We start from the raw sequence: 20,980 nt of genomic DNA, 5'->3' as shown, positions 1-20,980 counted from the left end.
AATTATTATTTTCTTGATTTATTTTAAGAACGCATTATTTGTTTGTTTGTTTACGACCTTTCATATAAATTTCAACTAAAAATAGGTTTTAAAACACAAAAGACAACAATTAACAATACTTTACTTGTACTTTTCTAAAACAGTATGACAAAAACTGTAAGGCTACAGTTCTATATACTTGGGTGTAATATATAGCTTCACCTCAAGAAATACTGAAACCAAAGCAAGTTTTAAAGTGAAAAAAGACAACAAAGTGAAAAATAAAAGCTTTTCTTCTTTTAATTCTCAAGTGAACAGTGTAGCTTTGGAAACTTTTTGCCTTGAAGAGGCTTCCAGTGACAGCAGTGTGATCAAAACCATGTAGCAGTATCTAAAGCACAAAAGAATGTTTTATTATCAAAAAAAGCCTCAGACTTAGATGGCTCAGTGCTTTGTGACTGCAGCCTGATGCAACAGACCAGCACAGCTGAAACATGAGACAGTATTTCCTTATTCATATATACTTTTTACTGGGGCATGTAAAAGCAACTTTCCCTTTGTTTACCTCCCCAGCGCCCCCAAAAAACAGCCTCAAACAGAGGCTGAGGGTAAATTGCCGCACTTGCTAAGGATTTCAAGTGAAGATGTGGGTATACAGAAGAACGTTTCCCCCAACACAGTTCAGAAATGAAAAGGAAATGAGGAATCAAAACAGAAAATATCCCTTGGCTTCCTAATGTAGAAACAGTAGCTGACATTTTGTGGGTGGATTTGCTTGTTCCAAGCACCCAAGACAGGGACTGCCATTTTAAAAACACAATTCTCTCTTTACAGGTTATTGGTGGATGCACACATTAGAGAAGAGAGACAGTCTGAAGCATGGGAGAAGAAGACGATGCAATGTTCTTCCTGGCAATATCAACAGTGATTGATAAATGTCCAGTATCGTTGGAAAATGCTTTTCTGGGAAGTGAAGATGGAGATATGTGCTGTGTCGTGCTGCATCATACAGATAAGAAACCACAAAAAGGAGGGAGGAAAAACAACAACAGTTAAAGTTAAAATACTCTGTGCTCTGAGCTACAAAATCTGCATAGAGAAGAATCTGATTCACAGTTGGCCACATCCCAGAATATACAGTATCTGGAATTTATCCAGCGCATAATTACCCAACCCTGCAATGGGCCAGGGTTTGTTTAGCCAAGACTCCATGATAAAAAGGTACACATTGTCCTGCAAAACTGGGTATAAATTATATTGCTGAATAGTGCCCTTGAGCAGAAGGCAAAGTTGAAAAGCTTTCCAATTTTCCCCTCCCCACAACTGGCTCTCTAGCAGTCCCCTCACGTTCAACACAAGTCAATTTCCTGCGTTTCTAATAAAGGCACAATCCTATCTTAATCTGCTATCATCTTTATTGTTAAATGCCTTCTGCAGTAAAATAAATAAATAAATACCCACTCCAGATAGTTATCATTCTAAACAAAAACTCAGTTGGGAGTTTTAAAATTACATTAGATTTATCATACACTCCAGAGTCAGGAGGGAACAGGTATCAGTGCTTTCCTGGTCAACTACCAATTACGAGCACAAAGGCACTATTGGGGGAAAACTTTGCTTTGGGATTTGAATCATGAGAATCTAATTAACTCCCCACCCCCAAAGCAAAACCCTCCTTGTTCGCGATTCCCTCTCTCTCCAAATATCTCTCGTGCAATTCTGAATGCCAAACATGCAGATTAAATTGACTAGATCTTCCCCGTTCCTAAGCAAAAATAAGCAGGCCATTTGCCTCTCGGGTGAGACATGAAACAGGAGAACAGAAATAAAGTGTCTACAAACACACCTCTTGGTTGAAAACGTATTTAAAATTACCAAACAGGCAGAGCTAAGTGGCAAAGGGGATCTTATATATTGAATGGGGTTACGTGAAGAAAGAGGGCCTGTTCAGACATAATGGGAAACTATGGATTAGGTAAAAGAGCTTGAACAAGAATCAGGATTGCACACTTCTTCCTTACCCTGCCTCCTTTTGAGTGGCCATGAGGATGGTATCTGAAGCATTCGCTTATTTGGGGGCTTATCCACACTAACTTTTTGCAGACACAGTCCGCACTTTGAAGTTCTGTGTCTGAGCATCCTTTTTTTGTTCTGGAGCTTTCCCAAACTGATGGTTGCCCTGATTGAGCACTAAAGAATGGGTTTTCATGGAGAAAACTCCACAGCAAAAAAATAAATACAATACTGTTGGGCACATGGACCTGTGCCTGGTAAGAGTGGGGCAAAAGCTAAGTGTGAATAAGCCCTAAAGCAAACCACAGTTCTCCATTATGTCTGAAACCCAGGAACTGTGGTTTGTTTAAACTGTAGATTGTTAAAACAAAACAGGAGCAAATCATGGTTCCGGCTTGTTCTGGCTTGTTCTAAGAAAGCACAATTTAAACTTCCTTTTGTGTGGACAGAATAAAGGGGAAATGATTTCTTTAAAAGCAGAAGCTTTTGATATCCTCCTTGTGGCCAAACAGGAAGAGAGAAAGAAGAAATGTAAGAACCTGAGGGTCATTCGTGTAGCAGGAAATTGTGGTTCTGCATTATGTCTGAACTGGCCCATATTTTTTTAGCCTTGAAATACGTTTTAAGCATGAAACAATTACTGTTTCTCTCTCTTGATCAAAACAACTGGCTCAATAATAGAGACAGGGGTGGTCTGATGGTGTTGCCCACGTTGTCCTCTAGATGTGGTTGGACTCCAACTCCCATCAGTTCCAGCCAATGGTCAGGGATGGAAGGAGCTGTAAATCCAAAGGACCACAGCTTTGCCACATTTTGGTTGTCACTGAAAGGCTCCGCAGATTTTCCAGCATGAGATTTTCAACACAGTTCTAAGGTGCATGTTCCATCAGTGCAAGGATTTCTCATTGTGCAGTGGGAGGTTCCTCCCTCTCCTTTTCCCATGCCCTCCTAAATTTGTTCCACCAACCCTCTAGAGCAGATCTGGAGACAACGCAGGGCACATATGGGGAAGTCCTGTTGTGCAAACGGAAGTACTTCTGCTTGCGCAATTGTTTAACTGAATGCCACTCTGAGTCTTTTTGACCTGATGGTGCTAAGAGCCTAATGAATAGTGTCAGTGACATCACTAGGAACCTCACTGCCTGTCCCAGTTCCCTAGTTCCCAAATTAGTTTTGCAAGATGAAGGTGAAAGGTATCAGTTTTGTGTGCATGTGCAGTGCTGCTTTTTTCTTTTAAAGGACACAGATCGTCCAAAACATAATTTGGGGTTGGGGGAGACAACAATGTTGTGGAATGGGAGGCAACTTGCTGGAGGAGCATTCAGCTCCCTCATATGTATGTCTGTAACAAAAGTTTCAAAGTGGGTTCACACTGTAGGCAAAGGTCTCCTGTAACTGCCCTTCAGAATTCTACATCTGTCTCTTAGCTTCCAAGAAATTTACTGTGTTATCCATTCTTTTGTACACAGTTAAGAAGAAAGTTACCAAAGTGAATTCTTAGAACCACATACCATGCCACAGAGAGCAACAGTAACAGGATGGAGCAGAGAGCAGCAACTGACCCCAATAAAACAATAGTCAGACGCTGTGGCGGGGATGATAAATCTGAAAGAAAAGTAAATTAAAATTCAAGTAGGCGCCCACCAAATGACGCAGTTCAGTCTTGTGATTCATTGTCAGAAGGGACTGAAGTTTACGTACTGCAACAAAGCTCAAATGCTGGGTTTCCTGCTTTTTTTTCTCCAGACATCAACCAGACAGTAGCCAGCACCCAATTGAAGAAATGACACGAACTACATGGAATTGTTTTTCTCAAAAGCAGTTGTACTTCTTACCCATGGCTTTCTTGTCTCACTCTTCCTTTACAGTAATGTGGTGATCCCCAAACTTCCCCATTTATCCTGGGGCTGATAGGAATCCCCAGGACGCTGAACAAGGCAGATGAATTCAAAAAAAGGTAGATCTTGTTAACTGCATGCAGTGGTGACCAGCTGATTGCTAAGGTCCAGAGACAGTCCTTGGGACTTCCCAGGGTGCAGGGGAATGCCAGCCTGCAATAGCACCCAGCAGAGTGAGTGAGTGGACTTCCTTTCTCTACATTTTGAGAGTTTTGTCACATTCACCCATCTGCTTTAGACCTTCACCTCTTTAGTTCTGAAGTGTGATAGCGTGACATATTGTTATAGGTTTAAGAGGGGGAACCTCCAGGAACCCTAGAAATTAATAAATGCCAGGGTTTGGATTAATTGGAATAGGGGTTAAAATACAGAACAGTGCCAGATAAGGAATTCAGTGAATTCCTGGGCTGGCTTATGCAAAGCAGCCTGGATGACTGAGTGAAGGTCAAACCTATTAACATGACAAAAGGTGTTGGTGGGCCATTGTTACAAAGGTTTGAGGGGACAGGAAAAGAGTTTCTGGGAAGAAAGAGGAAAAAGAGCTGAGATCCATCTTGGGCAGGCAGGCTGAAGGTTGCCTGCACTGGGGTTGGCCATGCTGTAAGATCTGGACTCCCTCCATGCAGACTGAAGGTGTAAATAGGTGAATAAACCATATTTATGAAAGCCACGACTGTCTCTGCTGCGTCTTCAATTCTGCAAAGGAGCACAGACGCTGTGTGGGTGCCTGGGACCCCATGGGCTCTTGCCACCGCTCGGCAGAGGGAGGGGGAAGGCATTTGACTTTTGTAACAATATAAATTCATTAAACAACGGCCACATGGATTGCTATTTTCATAACAGGAGCAACTGGAAGTTAGTTGTTGGTTCCTCAGTCAACAGAAAACTTACCTTTAATCTGAGCCCAGACTACACAGGATTGCTTTTTCACCTGAGGGGGGGAAATAACACAACCTGCATCATTGCTTTCTTAAGGGACAAAGGCTGAAAGCTCACACAGATATAATTATTTATTTTGGCATTTATATATCACCAAATTGCCAGGTCTTCTGGACATTTTGGGGGGGGGGGAAACCCTCACCAATAAACTGAATACAAACAAAATCAATACATACAATTAAATATCAAAACAAAAAGAACACAGCATAAAACCATCGCAAGAATCAATAAAACCCAGCAAGGGGACTAAAATGCACTGAACCAAATGTATCAAAAAGGCTGGTAGAATAAAAAAGATATTTGCCAAAAACTTCCTAACATAGGCACAAGGTCAAGCCTTTCTGTAATGTGTATGTGAACTGCATTATATTAGATGGCAGAGTGGGGAGAAGGAGCACTAAATATTCCTCCATACAGAAAATTAAAATTCTTGAACACAGAATGCTGGCATATCAAGGAGAGTGTTCTAGCCTTGCTTCATAACCTATCAGGGAATTTTATTTATTTATTTATTTATTGTATGGAGGAAAATTCTGTCACGTGAACTGCGCCTGCAGTCTGAATTAATACAGTTCAAGAACAAGATGGGAATTAGGGTTTCAGGTTTGCCACCCTTGCATTACTGTGATATCCATCTCTGGCTGCAACCCAGCACACCATCAATGACTGCTTGCTAGCTACATTGGCATCAATGGGCTAGACTACAGCCTACTTCTTTCAGAGGTTTGAGTATGAGGTATTGTATCCATTAATGGCATTTATCATTAGGTATAATGTCTAAGGTCCATTAGCTGCGACCTAGGGTTTGGACATACTTTGTGGGGTTTTCTTTTATTCCTTTTCCCTATGCTGAAGCATAAGCGACTTTTGAAACACCCTTTGGCTTCAAATGAAGTTTGCCATGCATCATTGGGGATGGGGCTGCTCAGAAACCACATTCAAAATCTCTTTTGGACTTCTGGAACTAGTTACATTGTTCGGTGAATCCAGGGCCATGGCAAGTATCCACTGCATACTATTATTTCAGCCTAGGTTTTGAGATCTGTGGGGAGGTTGGGTGGGCTGTTCTTGGCAGTGGAACTCACATCCCCACAGCGGCCTGACTGTGGCGCTTCCATTGCCAGCAACTTGAGATATCTTTATTCATCTGGGTTCATGATGGACCTAGTTAGGCTGCAGTAATCCACAGAAGTTTTATACTGAAGTTATTGTCCTGTTGGACCATAAAGAAGGCTGATCGCTGAAGAATTGATGCTTTTGAATTATGGTGTTGGAGGAGATTGCAAGAAGATCAAACCTATCCATTCTGAAGGAAATCAGCCCTGAGTGCTCACTGGAAGGACAGATCCTGAAGCTGAGGCTCCAATACTTTGGCCACCCTGGAAAAGACCCTGATGTTGGGAAAGATGGAGGGCACAAGGAGAAGGGGACGACAGAGGACGAGATGGTTGGGCAGTGTTCTCGAAGCTACCAGCATGAGTCTGACCAAACTGCGGGAGGCAGTGGAAGACAGGAGTGCCTGGCGGGCTCTGGTCCATGGGGTCATGAAGAGTCGGACACAACTAAATGACTAAACAACAACAAGATGCAATCCTTTGTGAGTTTACTCATTTAGTTCAATGGGAAAGGATAGCAGTCACAGAAGGGATTACTAGTGCTTAGCTAATATCTTTTCTTTAAAAGAAGCCAGTGGTGAAAAGCAAAAGGGTATTAGGATAAATGAAGCTTCTACGAGAATCAAAAATAACAATTGAGCAAGTTTCTTACACTGGCTAATAATGTTTGGAAGGGGAGTGATTGAAGCTTATGACAATGCATAAATGAGCAAAGCAAGTTTCTAATTGCCAAGAGCGCTGGTGTTTGCCAACATTTTTGTTCTGCTTAATAGCACTCACTGTTCTGCTGTTTCATTTAGACCAGTGCCAGATTTACGTATAAGCTAAACAAGCTATAGCTTAGGGCCCCACTCTCTTGGCCCCAACCCCCAAAATATACTTCTTCTTAATTGTATTTCACTATTACTATACTTCTTAATTGTATTTCAGTTCAACAATCACTTTGAAAAATACATATTTTGTTATGTGCAAATGGCTTTAGATACCTATTATGTCCATAAATTACCATACAGTCGTACCTCATGTTACGTTTGCTTCATGTTACGTTTTTTCAGGTTGCGTCCCGCGGCGACCAAGAAGTACCGGAAAGGGTTACTTCTGGGTTTCACTGCTCACGCATGCGCAGAAGTACTAAATCGCAGATACAGCGCTTCAGGTTGCGGGCTTTTCATGTTGCGAACGGGCCTCCAGAATGGATCCCATTCGCAACCAGAGGTATAGCATATATAACCACTGTATAGCATATATTCAACACACAAAAACAGCGACAATTTGTTGCCGACAAAGGGCAGCTGGACATATAAAGGGCCCCATTACCTTCAGTAACTTAGGGCCTCATCAAACCTAAATCTGGCCCTGATTTAGACTATTTGTCTAAAAATTCACTGCTGTTGGATGCAGTGAAGACTGGTCCATAAGGATGAATGGGGCCCTGTCCCACCAACCTCAGTCTCTCTTCTAACTCCTACCTGTAATTACTTCCTACTTGGTCGGAAGGAAAAACCCAAATGTATCATTGATGCAATTTGAGGAAAATATTTCATCGCACAGAATGGCCTGCAAAACAAATGGCTTAGCCTGGAGGAATTATACTTTGGGCTGACTAAAGAAAAAAACCTGTCCTGATACAAAGCTTCAATTTCCTGTCCACAGTCGGAAGTGAGCACAAAGCTTTAAAGAAAACAGCATCTTGGAATGAAACAATTTGGAAGAATACGCCACACAATAACCAACTATTGTTCACTAAAAATGCACAACTTTAATTCCACTGTTAATAAGATTTGGTACATGTGCCTCACGGGATCATTTTTTCTTTAAGTTTCTATTTTTAATCCTATTTCAACATATAAAAGGATATGTCTATTCATGTGATGAGGATTTCTGAAAGCACTACTTAAGCTTTCTTCATTTGAAAAGGGTGAGTGACTTGAGAAGAATTTGGAAAACCAGACATTTCAATAAATGAAAGTTCTATTTTCACACAGGGAATATAGTGCACTTGGATACCTTTTTTAAAAAAAATGATAGATTAGAAGTTTTATGGTACTGAAGCAGCTAGGCCCTATTACATCAAAACACTGGGGGAGTTCTGTTGGAAATCTTGAACTTGTTTTGGACAACTAGAGTATAGACGTTATGTTAAATATTAAAAAAACTTTAATGTTATTTAATACAATGTTTATATACAATGTTTAATATCATGTTATAAAATACCAACTTTTCCATATAAAACCCATCAGTTTGGGATTAGGATGCCTGAAGGTTTGCTTATCTCTACATGTACACAAAGGGCAATTCCACAGTTATAGCCCAACTGCAAAGTGCTCTCTACATGGATCCTTGCGGGTGTTGTTTTGGCACGAGGTAATTATCATCATTATTATTATTTTCCCAAGTTCCTTAACCTTCTGAACAAAGTCTTTTATGCCTCCTGGTATCTGTTTTTCAGTTCCGCTAACTGCATTTACAATGTACAGTCACACCTTGGATCTCAAACACCTTGGCTGCTGAACAAATTTGCCCCTGAATGATCAAAACCTGGAAGTGAGTGTTCTGGTTTCCGAACGATTTTTGGAAGCTGAAACATCCGGTGCTGCTTCTGCAGCATCTGATTGGATGTAGGACGCTCCTGCAGCCAATTAGAAGCTGGACCTTGGTTTCCAAATGGTTCCAGGAGTTGAATGGACTCCCAGGACTCATTCTGTTTCAGAACCAAGGTGTGACTGTAGTCTTTTAGGCTGCATCCGAAAGCAGATGCTCCACCACTGATCTACAGCTTTTCAGTTCAATGGGAGTTGGGGCCAGCCCAAGACATTTTGTCACCTGAGACGGACCCCCAAATGTTGCCCACCTCCCTGGCAAGGAAGAAGGGGTGAGGAAAGGTCTACACCAGGAACAAGGGAGGGGAGATAGATTGACATCGGAACCTGCTGCCCCGGTGGATCCTGCTGTCTGAGACAGTCGCCTCACCTGGCTTCATGGGTGGGACTGACTTCTGTAGCTCAGTAGCAGAGCATCTCCTTCGCATGCAGAGGGTCTCAGGTTAAATCCCTAGCATCTCCAGGTGGGGATGAGAATGTACCTGGTCTATCCTGTAGACAATGAGGAGCTGGGTGGACCAATGATTTGACTCCATCTAAGGCAGCTTCTGACATCCCCAACTCAACAAAACTTACTTCTGAAAACACATGTATAGGATTGCAACCAGGGCTGGATTTAGGTGTGATGAGGCCCTAAGCTACTGAAGGTAATGGGGCCCTTTATATGTCCAGCTGTCATTTGTCAACAACAAATTGTGGCTGTTTCTTGTGTTGAATATGTGGTAATTTGTGGACCTAATAGGTATCTAATGCCATTTGCACATTAACAAAATATGTATTTGCTCAAAGTAATTGTTGAACTGAAATACAATTAAGAAGAAGTATATTAATAGTGATAGTGATATTTTAGGGAGCAGGCTAGCAGACTGGGCCCATTATTTACACCATAGGAGCCTACACAACACAAAACACTGTTGCTGTGTGTAGGTTTTATTTTATTTGTTTCTTATCTTATATTTTGGAAATGTACATCCAGGTTGGGGTTTTTTCTTTAATTTTTTTGGGGGCCCCCCCAAGCTATAGCTTGTTTAGCTTATACGTAAATCCAGCACTGATTGCAAAGTTCATGTTTTTGTTTTAATTTAATTAACTTTTTGTAAGTCGTCATGGGAATCTGTCGAAAGGTAGGGTATAAAATCAAATCAATAAATGCATCATTCTTATTCAGGAAGAATTTTGGCCGGCGTCCTTACCCCATTCCATTTACTGATTGTCCTCAGTATAACACAATAATCTTTTCCTTGTTTCAGAGGAGCATTGTAAAAATCCCCATAGTAGAGTCTGTCTCCGAGGGCAAAGACCAGCATGTTGTCAGCAACGACCTTGGCTGGGATTTCTGCTGCCACATAGCCTTCTGAGTCAGTGCCTTTGCTGAAATAGTCTAGTCTAGTCAAGGAGTAACAATCAAATTTGCACTGTAGGCTCCAGGGAATGACAATCACTTGGTATGAACTAAAAAGAGATGGAAGAGCATCAAGGAGTGTCAGAAGTGATTTATACACAATTGCCTTTTGATTTCTGCATTGATTTTCTTCAACGTGCTGCTTTGTTTAAAAGTGCTCAATCACTGGCCATCACTGAATGGCTTGTTGTACTGTCTTTTATTTTTTTTAAAAAAAACCCTGTAATCCTAAACTGTTATGCTTTCTTCAATAACACTAGGCTAAACCACACTATTCAGAGCACTGGATTTACAAAAGAGCAAGTTAACTGGTGGACTTTATTGCTTATTTTACCAATTCTGGGAAACTAGGAAAGAGGGGCATATACTGCAGGGATCTCAGTAGAATGTAGTGTGTCTCTTTGCATTCCACGTAGAGCGATCCATTCCATCTATTGTTAAGCATCTCTCTCCATTGAACACAGAGGCAACCACCATTAGGGACAGGTGGTGCTACACCCAGTGCCTTAATCCATATGAGTAAATGGTAGCTTCTCATTTACAGGGACGAAAGTATTGTCTGGAACCATTTGAGTGAAGACAGCTAAATCCATGCCCTCCCTTTGAAAAATATGCTGGCCCCTATTCTAGCAGTCTTGGGTAACGCAGCCGTGGGGTTTCCCTGCTTCCATGAAGGCCACGTAAATAAAGCTTGACTCTAAACCTCCAATGTCCAGCCCTAATGCAAATTAGGTATCCCTTATTATCTTTTCCCCATACAGTGGTACCTCTGGTTAAGAACTTAATTCGTTCTGGAGGTCCGTTCTTAACCTGAAATTGTTCTTAAGCTGAGGTACCGCTTTAGCTAATGGGGCCTCCCGCTGCCACCACACGATTTCTGTTCTCATCCTGAGGTAAAGTTTTTAACCCGAGGTACTACTTCCAGGTTAGCCGAGTCTGTAACCTGAAGCGTTTGTAACCTGAAGCATTTGTAACCCGAGGTACCACTGTATTAATGAACCCACGGAATGAGTACTTACTTATGGTGAAATGGAGATCAAAATCTATTATGGACTACAGCTATGGAACTGAGTTGTCTAGATTAAATAAAGAAGAATGTAAGGGGTATAAATCTTGCATACATGGCACAAGATTCTGTGTTTTAGTTGATTTTTGCATCTTTGGGTCAAAAAGCAGCTAGCTATATGCGATAGAAAGTAAATTCAGATATGGAGAAAATTAAATCCTTTGAATTGTAATGAAATTTGAAAGGGAAAAAATAATCTAAGCAAATAAAGTTTGAAGTGTAAGTATTATGTGTTTGGGGAGTATCTTAAATGTGTAGCAAAAATCCAGAGACCTTATTGGTCCATTTTTGTCTTCTGCCTTCCTCAGACTGAATAATGGTGCAGAACCTTGTACTGATACGAAGTCTACTTCCGGAGATGGCGGGTCTAAAAAGTAAACCAGATGTCGTTCTTATTACAATGGTATTATTCATGCCTTACTTTTTTTTTATAAAAAAAAATATCATAATCTGGTCTTCTTCACAAAGAAAGCTGAGCAACTTGCAAAATCAAATGCACGGCAATATCAACAGCAATGATAAAAACCAAAAAAGTAGCAGAACAAAAAACAGAACATGGGTGTTCCTTACATTGGTGCCACAACCAAGGTGGTCCTGGTCCTCACAGACCAACACTGCATTTCAGCTGGCTGGGAAATCCAGGACAAAGCCTCTGATGTTCAGAGGAACAAGCAGGGCAAGTTAGTCCTTCAGGCATGTGTTACACGACCATTTATACTGTGCTGTACATACTTTTTAAAAAGCCACTATTTGCCATCCGTATTAAAGATAATAAACTGAAGGCTTCTGCGCGCCATCTTTAATTTTTATAAGTATTTCTATTAAATTATTGATTCCGCTCCCAATTAATTGGGCTACCTTTTTAGGTAAGTAAACCTTGTTGCTTTAAAAAAATAATAATGGTGAATCAATGAAATATTGATGAATCAATTAAATATTGCTGCCTAATATTTTATCCCCTTTCAACCTAGCAGTTTGAAAGCACACTAGTGCAAGTGGATAAACAGGTACCACTGTGGCAGGAAGGTAAACAACGTTTCCCTGTGCTCTGGTTTCCATCACAGTGTCCCGTTGCACCAGAAGCAGTTTAGTCATACTGCCCACATGACCTAGAAAGCTGTCTATGGACAAACACCAGCTGCCTCAGCCTGAAAGCAAGATGAGCTCTGCAACCCCATAGTCGCCTTTGACTGGACTTAACTGTCCAGGAGTCCTTTACCTTTACCTTTTACCCCTTTCTAAATCTCTGTAATTCATTCAATTCTGGAATTATGAACGTTGCTTTTTCTATGTGATGGCCTGGGATTCCGATTCAGAGGCTGAACCAGAGGAATCCCAGCCTGCACAGGAGTCCCCGCCTCCAGGGCCGGCTGAATTGGGGCAGGGCTTGGATTCTGAAGCACCTGCACCTGTGTTAGATCCTCAGGAGCAGGCATCAGGTGATCCCACTCTGGCTCCAGGAGTGGTTGAGGACTCAGTGCCTGCAGGTGAGTCTCCCCCTGGGCCCAGTAACCCTTTAGCCTCTCCTGATCTGCAGAGACTCAGGGCAGAGAGGCGAAGGGAACTGGTTGCTCCCAGGAGGAGTGCTCGCCTTAAGGCCAAGAGAGGCGGGTCTCCTGGGGGCCGGGACCGCCCCTAGCCTCAGAATAGATAAAGGCTAGTCGGCCCGGTCCCAGGTTGTGGGAGCAACATCGTTGTTGAGTTCCTGTTCCTACCCGGACCCAGACCTGACTCTCCAGTGCTCCTGTTCCCCGCCCGGCTTCCTGTTTCGGACCTCACCCCGCTCCTTGTGGACTGATTTCCAGGCTAGTGACTCAGGACCGGACTTTGACTACGCCTATGCTAACCTGCCCCCCGGGATCAGCACATTCTACAAGCAACTAAAAAGATATTCTTTTCTATATTTTAAGCTTTGTCCATTAATTAAATCAGCCCACCCTCTTTGCAATGGTAAACATGCAACTAGTGCTCTGTGCGAAGGGAAAAGATATGAAATGTTGAAAGTTGCAGGTGGGAGAAAAGCTGTTGAAGAAAGGATTCCGCACGTCCTCAACATCCACAAACTCCACTGCGTCGCCCTGCAAAACTGCCACATCTCAAAGCTTTGTCTGTTTACAAAAACTTGTATCAGAGCTTTGTTTAGCATGTGGGTTTTGCCCATCAATACCTTTCTCATAACCCAAAGAGCAGGTATTTGAATTGAGAGCACCAGTAATTTGAAAGACTGTGGTACCGGCAGACAGCATAAGGAAGTTTCCTGTTCGTGGGCTGCAAAAGGAAACGAGCACAGGCTGTGCATCCTTGCAATATGGGCTCGTCCACATTTCCGCTTGACTAGTGCCTAGAAAGCACAAATTTGACCCATTCCTGCTTCTCTTGTGCTCTCTAGGCAGAAGTTTGAGCAGTTCTGCCTTGCCCCACTGCTTCCTGTCATAAAACCCACTCTTTAGCACAAACAGCAATCGGCAGAAAACCCAATTTCCATTTGTTCTGATTCAGCGCTAAACCACGGGTTTTTCCAGGGGAAAGAAGTGGGGCAAACAGAGCTGTGGTTGAGCCCTAAGCTGAACTCAGTCCAGCTCAGCACATCTCCTGTTTATGCTGCCTGGGAATGTAGGAACTATGGAGGGAGGGATGGGGGTATCAGGCAGCTGGAAGAACACAATGAATGGCTGATGATGATGAATTTTGCTTGGTGAGTCACAAATTCTGAAGGCTTGGAATACAGGCAGATGAATAATTCAGCAGATGGTTATATCGAGTTGGTGGACAAGAACAGCAGCAGGATCCTTACTGAGCTATTTTAAATACAGAACTATCCACAATATGTGGCAAATGCAGCACATGACTATCAATCGGAATAAAAAATTTAGATTGTGTTTTACGTTTTAAGCTCAGCTGCAGTGCGCAGGCAGAAGAAAAGAAGGATGGGAGCAGTTGAGGTTATTAAGGCAGGTGGGACTTCTCTGTTTCACCCTAACAAAGGAAGGAACAGCTGAAGACAATTTATCTGCCGAAGATAAACAGCTTCACCTAGTGGATGATTACAGACTGGGGAGAAATGTAAAGAAATTGCAAAGACTGCCTTCTTCTGGTTAGCAGACAGAGTAACCACAAAGTGCATGAGAAATGGCAATGTCTCGTCCTCTTTCCACACAGCGCATTGAGAAATGAGGGTGTTTTTTCAAGTATATGCAACATTACAACGACCGAGACCGTATGGTGTTCCATACAGAGAAGATATTCAATCAATCAATCAATCAATCAATCAATCAATCAATCAATCAATCAGTAACTTCCCCAAGCCCACTCACATATCTAAAGCAAGCACAGGTGCCAAATCCCTGGGGTCTTGGTTCCCCAAGCACCCATAAAAATTCCCCAGGAAGGGGCCAGGTATCCACAAATTTCAGTGCCAGGGCCATGCACGCTGCACGGCTCCCACAGCCCTGGGCACCCAGAGTCGCAGGGCCTAGTTGGCACTCCTGAAAGCAAGGGGTGAGAGGCGTAAAAGGAGCACACAGGAGAGGAGACTTGAACCCTCTCCCTCGTGGGGCTCATCTCTCCTGCAGCTGGTGGCTATAACCATTTTTTTTCTCTTCCTGGTTCTGATATCAGAAAAGAGCCCAGAATGCAAAAAGTGGCTGGGGCAACAAAATTAGGGGAGGTAAGGAATGGGGAGGGATCAGCAAGCTTCTTTTGCTGTTTGACAATCCCCCCCCCCATTCATAAGTGAACAAGAATGGCACGTGAAACAAAATGTACCTGTCATCATCACTGCTCGTTCAGCAATCAGCAGGTTATTGGACAAACATGTACAATCGTACCTTGGAAGTCAAACGCCTTGCAAGTGGAACGTTTTGTCTCCCGAACGTCACAAACCCAGAAGTGAGTGTTCCGGTTTGTGAATGTTCTTTGGAACCTGAATATCCAACGTGGGTTCCATGGGTTCCACTTGGCTGCAGGCGCTTCCTACAGCCAACTGGAAACCGCGCCTTGGTTTCCAAATGTTTTGGAAGTTGAACGGACCTTCGGAACAGATTCCATTTGACTTCTGAGGTACAACTGTATTTGAATCTGATACTGATTAGATTAGTTACTGATTGATTGATTCCCTGGTGGCCCGCTGGAATGTGGAGTTAACCAGGGCTATTGACTGTTTGGCTCCGAAGCGCCCTCTCCGACTGCATGGAGCCCGGACAGCCCCATGGTTTTCCACGGATCTGAGGGCAATGAAACAATCATTGAGACGGCTAGAGCGCCGGTGGCGGATAACAAATTCCGAATCTGACCGGACACAGGTTAGAGCTCAACGTCAAGCCAACCAAGTGGCGATAGCGACGGGGAAGAAGAATTTCTTCACCGCCTCTATTGCATCTGCAGAAAACAGCAGCAGGAGACTTTTTCAGGTGGTTCACAATTTAGCGGAACCACCTGCAACATTGGGGCCCAGTACGGGCCACATATTCTCCTGCAATGTTTTTGCAAAGTTTTTTTGCAGATAAAATCGCTCAGATTCGGGAAGAAGTAGACTCCACCGTGGAGCAGGGCCGGGGCGGGAGAGTGCTAGAGTTCTGTCTAGTCAAGTTGAGTGGGATCAATTCCAATCTGTTACCTCTGAGGATGTGGACAGGCTGCTTGGATGAGTGAAACCAACCACCTGTCTCCTGGATCCTTGCCCATCCTGGCTTATAAAAGCTAGCCGGGAAGGACTGGGTGATGGGCTTCGTGGGGTGGTGAATGCTTCCCTCTGTGAGGGAGCCTTCCCAGACCTGCTGAAAGAGGCGGTTATTAAACCGCTTCTTAAAAAACCATCTTTAGATGCGGCCACGATGGCCAACTATTGCCCAGTCTCAAATCTTCCATTCTTGGGCAAGGTGATTGAGCAAGCGGTTGCCGAACAACTCCACCTGGAAGAAGCGGACCATTTGGATCCCTTCCAGTCGGAATTCAGGCCTCATCATGGGACTGAAACTGCCTTGGTCGCACTGGTTGATGATCTCCGGCGGGCTAGGGACAAAGGTGAGAGCTGTTTCCTAGTTCTGCTAGATCTCTCAGCGGTGTTTGATACCATCGACCATAACATCCTTCTGGACCATCTTGAGGGGCTGGGAGCTGGGGGCACTGTCATACAGTGGTTCCGCTCCTTCCTCCTGGGCCGTGTTCAGAAAGTGGTGGGGGGGGATGAGTGTTCAGACCCCTGGGCTCTCACTTGTGGAGTGCCTCAGGGTTCTGTCCTCTCCCCCATGCTTTTCAACATTTACATGCAGCCGCTGGGAGAGATCATCAGGAGGTTTGGGCTGGGTGTTCATCAATATGCGGATGATACCCAGCTCTACCTCTCTTTTAAATCAGAACCAGTGAAGGCGGTGAATGTCCTGTGTGAGTGTCTGGAGGCGGTTGGAGGATGGATGGCGGCTAACAGATTGAGGTTGAATCCTGACAAGACAGAAGTACTGTTTTTGGGGGACAGGAGGCAGGCAGGTGTGGAGGATTCCCTGGTCCTGAATGGGGTAACTGTGGCCCTGAAGGACCAGGTGCGCAGCCTGGGAGTCATTTTGGACTCACAGCTGTCCATGGAGGCACAGGTCAAATCTGTGTCCAGGGCAGCTGTTTACCAGCTCCATCTGGTACGTAGGCTGAGACCCTATCTGCCTGCGGACTGTCTCGCCAGAGTGGTGCATGCTCTGGTTATCTCCCGCTTAGACTACTGCAATGCACTCTACATGGGGCTACCTTTGAAGGTGACTCGGAAACTACAACTAATCCAGAATGTGGCAGCTAGACTGGTGACTGGGAGCGGCCGCCGAGACCATATAACACCGGTCTTGAAAGACCTACACTGGCTCCCAGTACGTTTCCGAGCACAATTCAAAGTGTTGGTGCTGACCTTTAAAGCCCTAAATGGCCTCGGTCCAGTATACCTGAAGTAGCGTCTCCACCCCCATCATTCTGCCCGGATGCTGAGGTCCAGTGCCGAGGGCCTTCTGGCGGTTCCCTCATTGCGAGAAGCAAAGCTACAGGGAACCAGGCAGAGGGCCTTCTCGGTAGTGGCGCCCGCCCTGTGGAACGCCCTTCCAGCAGATGTCAAAGCGATAAACAACTACCTGGCATTCAGGAGACATCTTAAGGCAGCCCTGTTCAGGGAAGTTTTTAACGTGTGATATTTTACTGTATTTTTGGTTTCTATGGAAGCCGCCCAGAGTGGCTGGGGAGGCCCAGCCAGATGGGCGGGGTAGAAATAATAATAATAATAATAATAATAATAATAATTATTATTATTATTATTATTATTATTTAGGGGTAAAGGTAAAGGTACCCCTGACCGTTAGGTCCAGTCACGGAGAACTCTGGGGATGCAGCGCTCATCTCACTCTATAGGCCGAGGGAGCTGGTGTTTGTCCGCAGACAGCTTCCGGGTCATGTGGCCAGCAGGACTAAGCCACTTCTGGCAAACCAGAGCAGCACATGGAAACACCATTTACCTTCCCGCTGGAGCGGTACCTATTTATCTACTTGCACTTGACATGCTTTTGAACTGCTAGGTGGGCAGGAGCTGGGACCAAACAATGGAAGCACACCCTGTTGCGGGGATTTGAACCGCCAACCTTCTGATCGGCAAGCCCTAGGTTCTGTGGTTTAGACCACAGCTCCACCCATGTACTCAAGTCCAAAGGTAGCTCTCGTTCCATCATGGCAAGAGCTGGTGCCTCTGCTGCAGTAAGACTCAACATAAGCACTAAACCTCGCTCTTCATATTCTACAACTTGCTAAGTCATCGTGGTGTCGGTAGGGTAAGTGGCATAGAAAATTATTTGATCCAGTAAGGGATCTTCCTTAGCAAGAATGGAAAAGTACAGTAAAAGGTAGTAAATTCTATGGCTTTTTTCCAGATGGAAAAAAAATCAACTGAAGTGACGTCCTGCACTTTTAATTTTCCAACCTTGTCAAAATACTAGGAGAAAAATACAAAGCAAGGCCTTACCAGTGATGGGGGTTCTCATGTAGGTGAGAGCACTGTGGTTGAGATCTGTTGTGGAGATGTTAACGGTGTAATTGGTGCCTGGCAGTAAGTCAAGGCACACTGCTGGAGTCTGAGAACTTGTGGTGAAGTTATAGGTCATGTTATCACGGAATTGTTTCTGATACCACCGTAGACCGTGTATCTGAAGCTGCAATCATAATAATAATAATAATAATTTATTATTTGTACCCCGCCCATCTGGCTGGGTTTCCCCAGCCACTCTGGGCGGCTTACAACAAAGATGAAAGATACATTAAAATGTCACATGTTAAAAACTTCCCTGAACAGGGCTGCCTTCAGATGTCTTCTGAATGTCAGGTAGATGTTTATCGCTTTGACATCTGATGGGAGGGCGTTCCACAGGGCGAGCGCCACTACCGAGAAGGCCCTCTGCCTGGTTCCCTGTAACTTGGCCTCTCGCAGTGAGGGAACCACCAGAAGGCCCTCGGAGCTGGACCTCAGTGTCCAGGCAGAACGATGGGGGAGGAGACGCTACTTCAGATATACTGGACCGAGGCCATTTAGGGCTTTAAAGGTCAGCACCAACACTTTGAATTGTGCTCGGAAACGTACTGGGAGCCAATGTAGGTCTTTCAAGACCGGTGTTATATAGTCTCGGCGGCCGCTCCCAGTCACCAGTCTAGCTGCCACATTCTGGATTAGTTGTAGTTTCTGGGTCACCTTCAAAGGTAGCCCCACGTAGAGCGCATTGCAGTAGTCCAAGCGGGAGATAACCAGAGCATGTACCACTCTGGCGAGACAGTCTGCAGGCAAATGGAGTGTGCGACCCAAACGAGAATAAACAAAAAAAATTCCTTCCAGTAGCACCTTAAAGACCAACTAAGTTAGTTCTTGGTATGAGCTTTCATGTGCATGCACACTTCTTCAGATAACTGAAGATACACACGTATCTGAAGAAGTGTGCATGCACACGAAAGCTCATACCAAGAACTAACTTAGTTGGTCTTTAAGGTGCTACTGGAAGGAATTTTTTTTGTTTTGACTATGGCAGACCAACACGGCTACCTATCTGTAACCCAAACGAGAATGAAACACTTTAAACATTTGGCACATATTATTAGCTAGTGGGGCCTCTTAAATTTAAGTGCACTAAGCAAACGTTTTGGTGGTTGCGGCAGGAAGCAGAATACACTATGTTTGTCTGGTCTGAATGTTCTCGGTCTATTGGAAGTGCCTGCTTCTAAGGCCAGGTTTACATGTGCAGCAGAATGAAGCGAAAAGGAAGCGCAAAACCACTTTTGAATGCTGCCCCACTGTAAAGTGCTCTCTGAAAATGGAAAACTAGCACAACAGGACAGAAGTGTTTTAACCTTTAACCTAACCTGTTTCCTCCCCTTAATGGATCACTGCCTTGTCGTGGCAAAGGCGCTTGAATAACTTCAAGAAGCTATGAGCCATGCTGTGCAGGGTCACCCAAGACAGACAGGTCATAGTTAAGAGTTTAGACTACATGTGATCCACCTGGAGAAGGAACTGACAAACCACACCAGTATTTTGCCAAGAAAACTCCATGGACATAAAAAAGGAGAAGCTTTGAGAAGAAACTGAGAATTTCCAAGGCATATTCTGGTTCGTGGGGTCACGGAGAGTCAAACACAACTAAGAGGACTAAACAACAACAACCTGTTTCCTGCTGTACTGGATTTGGTATTTGCAGAGAGTCTTTTATGTTGGGGCCTGTTAATAAAATGTGAATTCCTGCTTATAGTCTGAAATGGTACAATCCATTCAACCACCTCTGGGCCACTTCTACCATCTCGTTCCCACCTCCTTCTTTAGCTTGTGCAGACCAGGTTTCAGATAGCATCATCGGCTGAGTCACACCTGCAAGTTCATCCAGCCTGACCAGATTTCCAGGATTCACATTTTGAGTCCTGAGGGACTTGCTGTGTGTGAAGACAAATGTAGCATTCTATGAGCTGTCAGAGCAAGGTATTAACTAGGGTCCCGTCTCCCCAAGCTGGAGCTCACTGGAGCTTAGCTCTGACACCTCTTTTTCTAGAAAAACAGCACTGGTCTTAACCCACAATATAAAGGTCCGCATGTTTTGTTGACTGGCAATTTGCTTCTCAGATCAAGAAGTTCTGACAGCCCTCTCTCTTCCCCCAAAGCGTTCTCCATTAGGTAGGCTGTTTGGCTTTAAAAAGAGTAATAAGCACCATGGAACTCCAGGAAAGGGGCCTGAATTTTAATGAGGGGGCAGATAATCTCTATGGCTGCAGCGCTAACACACAAGAGACTATACAGAAATCTTATGTCCACCTGATCTACCTCAGAATATGTTGCAAATAAGAATGTATGGCACGCAAGTCCCTCACAAAAATTCAGCAGTTTGCTTGCAAATCTACACACTACCTAATCAGTCACTGCAATGGTTATATCTGGTATGTTTTTCAAGCGTGAGGCATTATCAGAGTTCAAGGGTACACTGCAGCCAGCCAAAAATACTCAAGGAGGGTGTGAAGGAAGGCTGCTGATAGATGTGGCCTGAGAAGAATTCCAGTTGTGAAACAGAGACCTAGGGGGCTGCATTTGGCCTCTAGGCCTGAGTTCTCCACCCCGGTAACAATGGCCCTGTTGACTTTCTTGAATAAGTAGAGATCCCTGTTGTCTCTGATCAAACTGTTTCTTTGAAACGCACCCAAAATCTGCAAAACTTGTATCAGGGGTGACAATGGGATGGACGCTGTACTGCTGTCAACACTCTGAAACACGCATGTCAACATGAGATTTAGTCCCAGTACTTCCCACTGCAATCAGAAACTGTACATCACTTACTACATAGTTTTCCTCAGATGATGATTCTCTTTGCCATTTAATACAGGTGTCATTAAATATGGAGATGTTGCTGAATGCAGCTTTCTTTTCTGGGGGGGAGAAGTGTGACGGGGAAGAGAAACCCTTAATCAACTATGCTATGCTG

General features: G+C 44.1%; 1 protein-coding gene across 1 annotated transcript in view; it reads right to left on the bottom strand.

The window, feature by feature from the left end:
* Positions 1–254: 254 nt before the first annotated feature.
* Positions 255–20,980, bottom strand: part of SUSD1 (sushi domain containing 1) — a 39,254-nt gene continuing 18,528 nt past the window's right edge. Inside the window, exons 10-16 of the mRNA XM_083718829.1 lie at positions 20,836–20,924; positions 17,998–18,184; positions 11,286–11,379; positions 9,738–9,996; positions 4,782–4,821; positions 3,504–3,597; positions 255–978 (exon numbers count right to left, since the gene is read on the bottom strand). Coding sequence (XP_083574955.1) covers positions 834–978; positions 3,504–3,597; positions 4,782–4,821; positions 9,738–9,996; positions 11,286–11,379; positions 17,998–18,184; positions 20,836–20,924 — 908 coding nt within the window. The 3' untranslated portion in view covers positions 255–833. The remainder of the gene's footprint in view (positions 979–3,503; positions 3,598–4,781; positions 4,822–9,737; positions 9,997–11,285; positions 11,380–17,997; positions 18,185–20,835; positions 20,925–20,980) is intronic.

Source organism: Podarcis gaigeae (genome assembly GCF_964106915.1).
Source record: "Podarcis gaigeae genome assembly, chromosome: 17".
NCBI classification, from domain to species: Eukaryota; Metazoa; Chordata; class Lepidosauria; order Squamata; family Lacertidae; genus Podarcis; species Podarcis gaigeae.
Note: the sequence above shows the minus strand (reverse complement) of the source record. Positions and strands in the feature narration are given on the sequence as shown.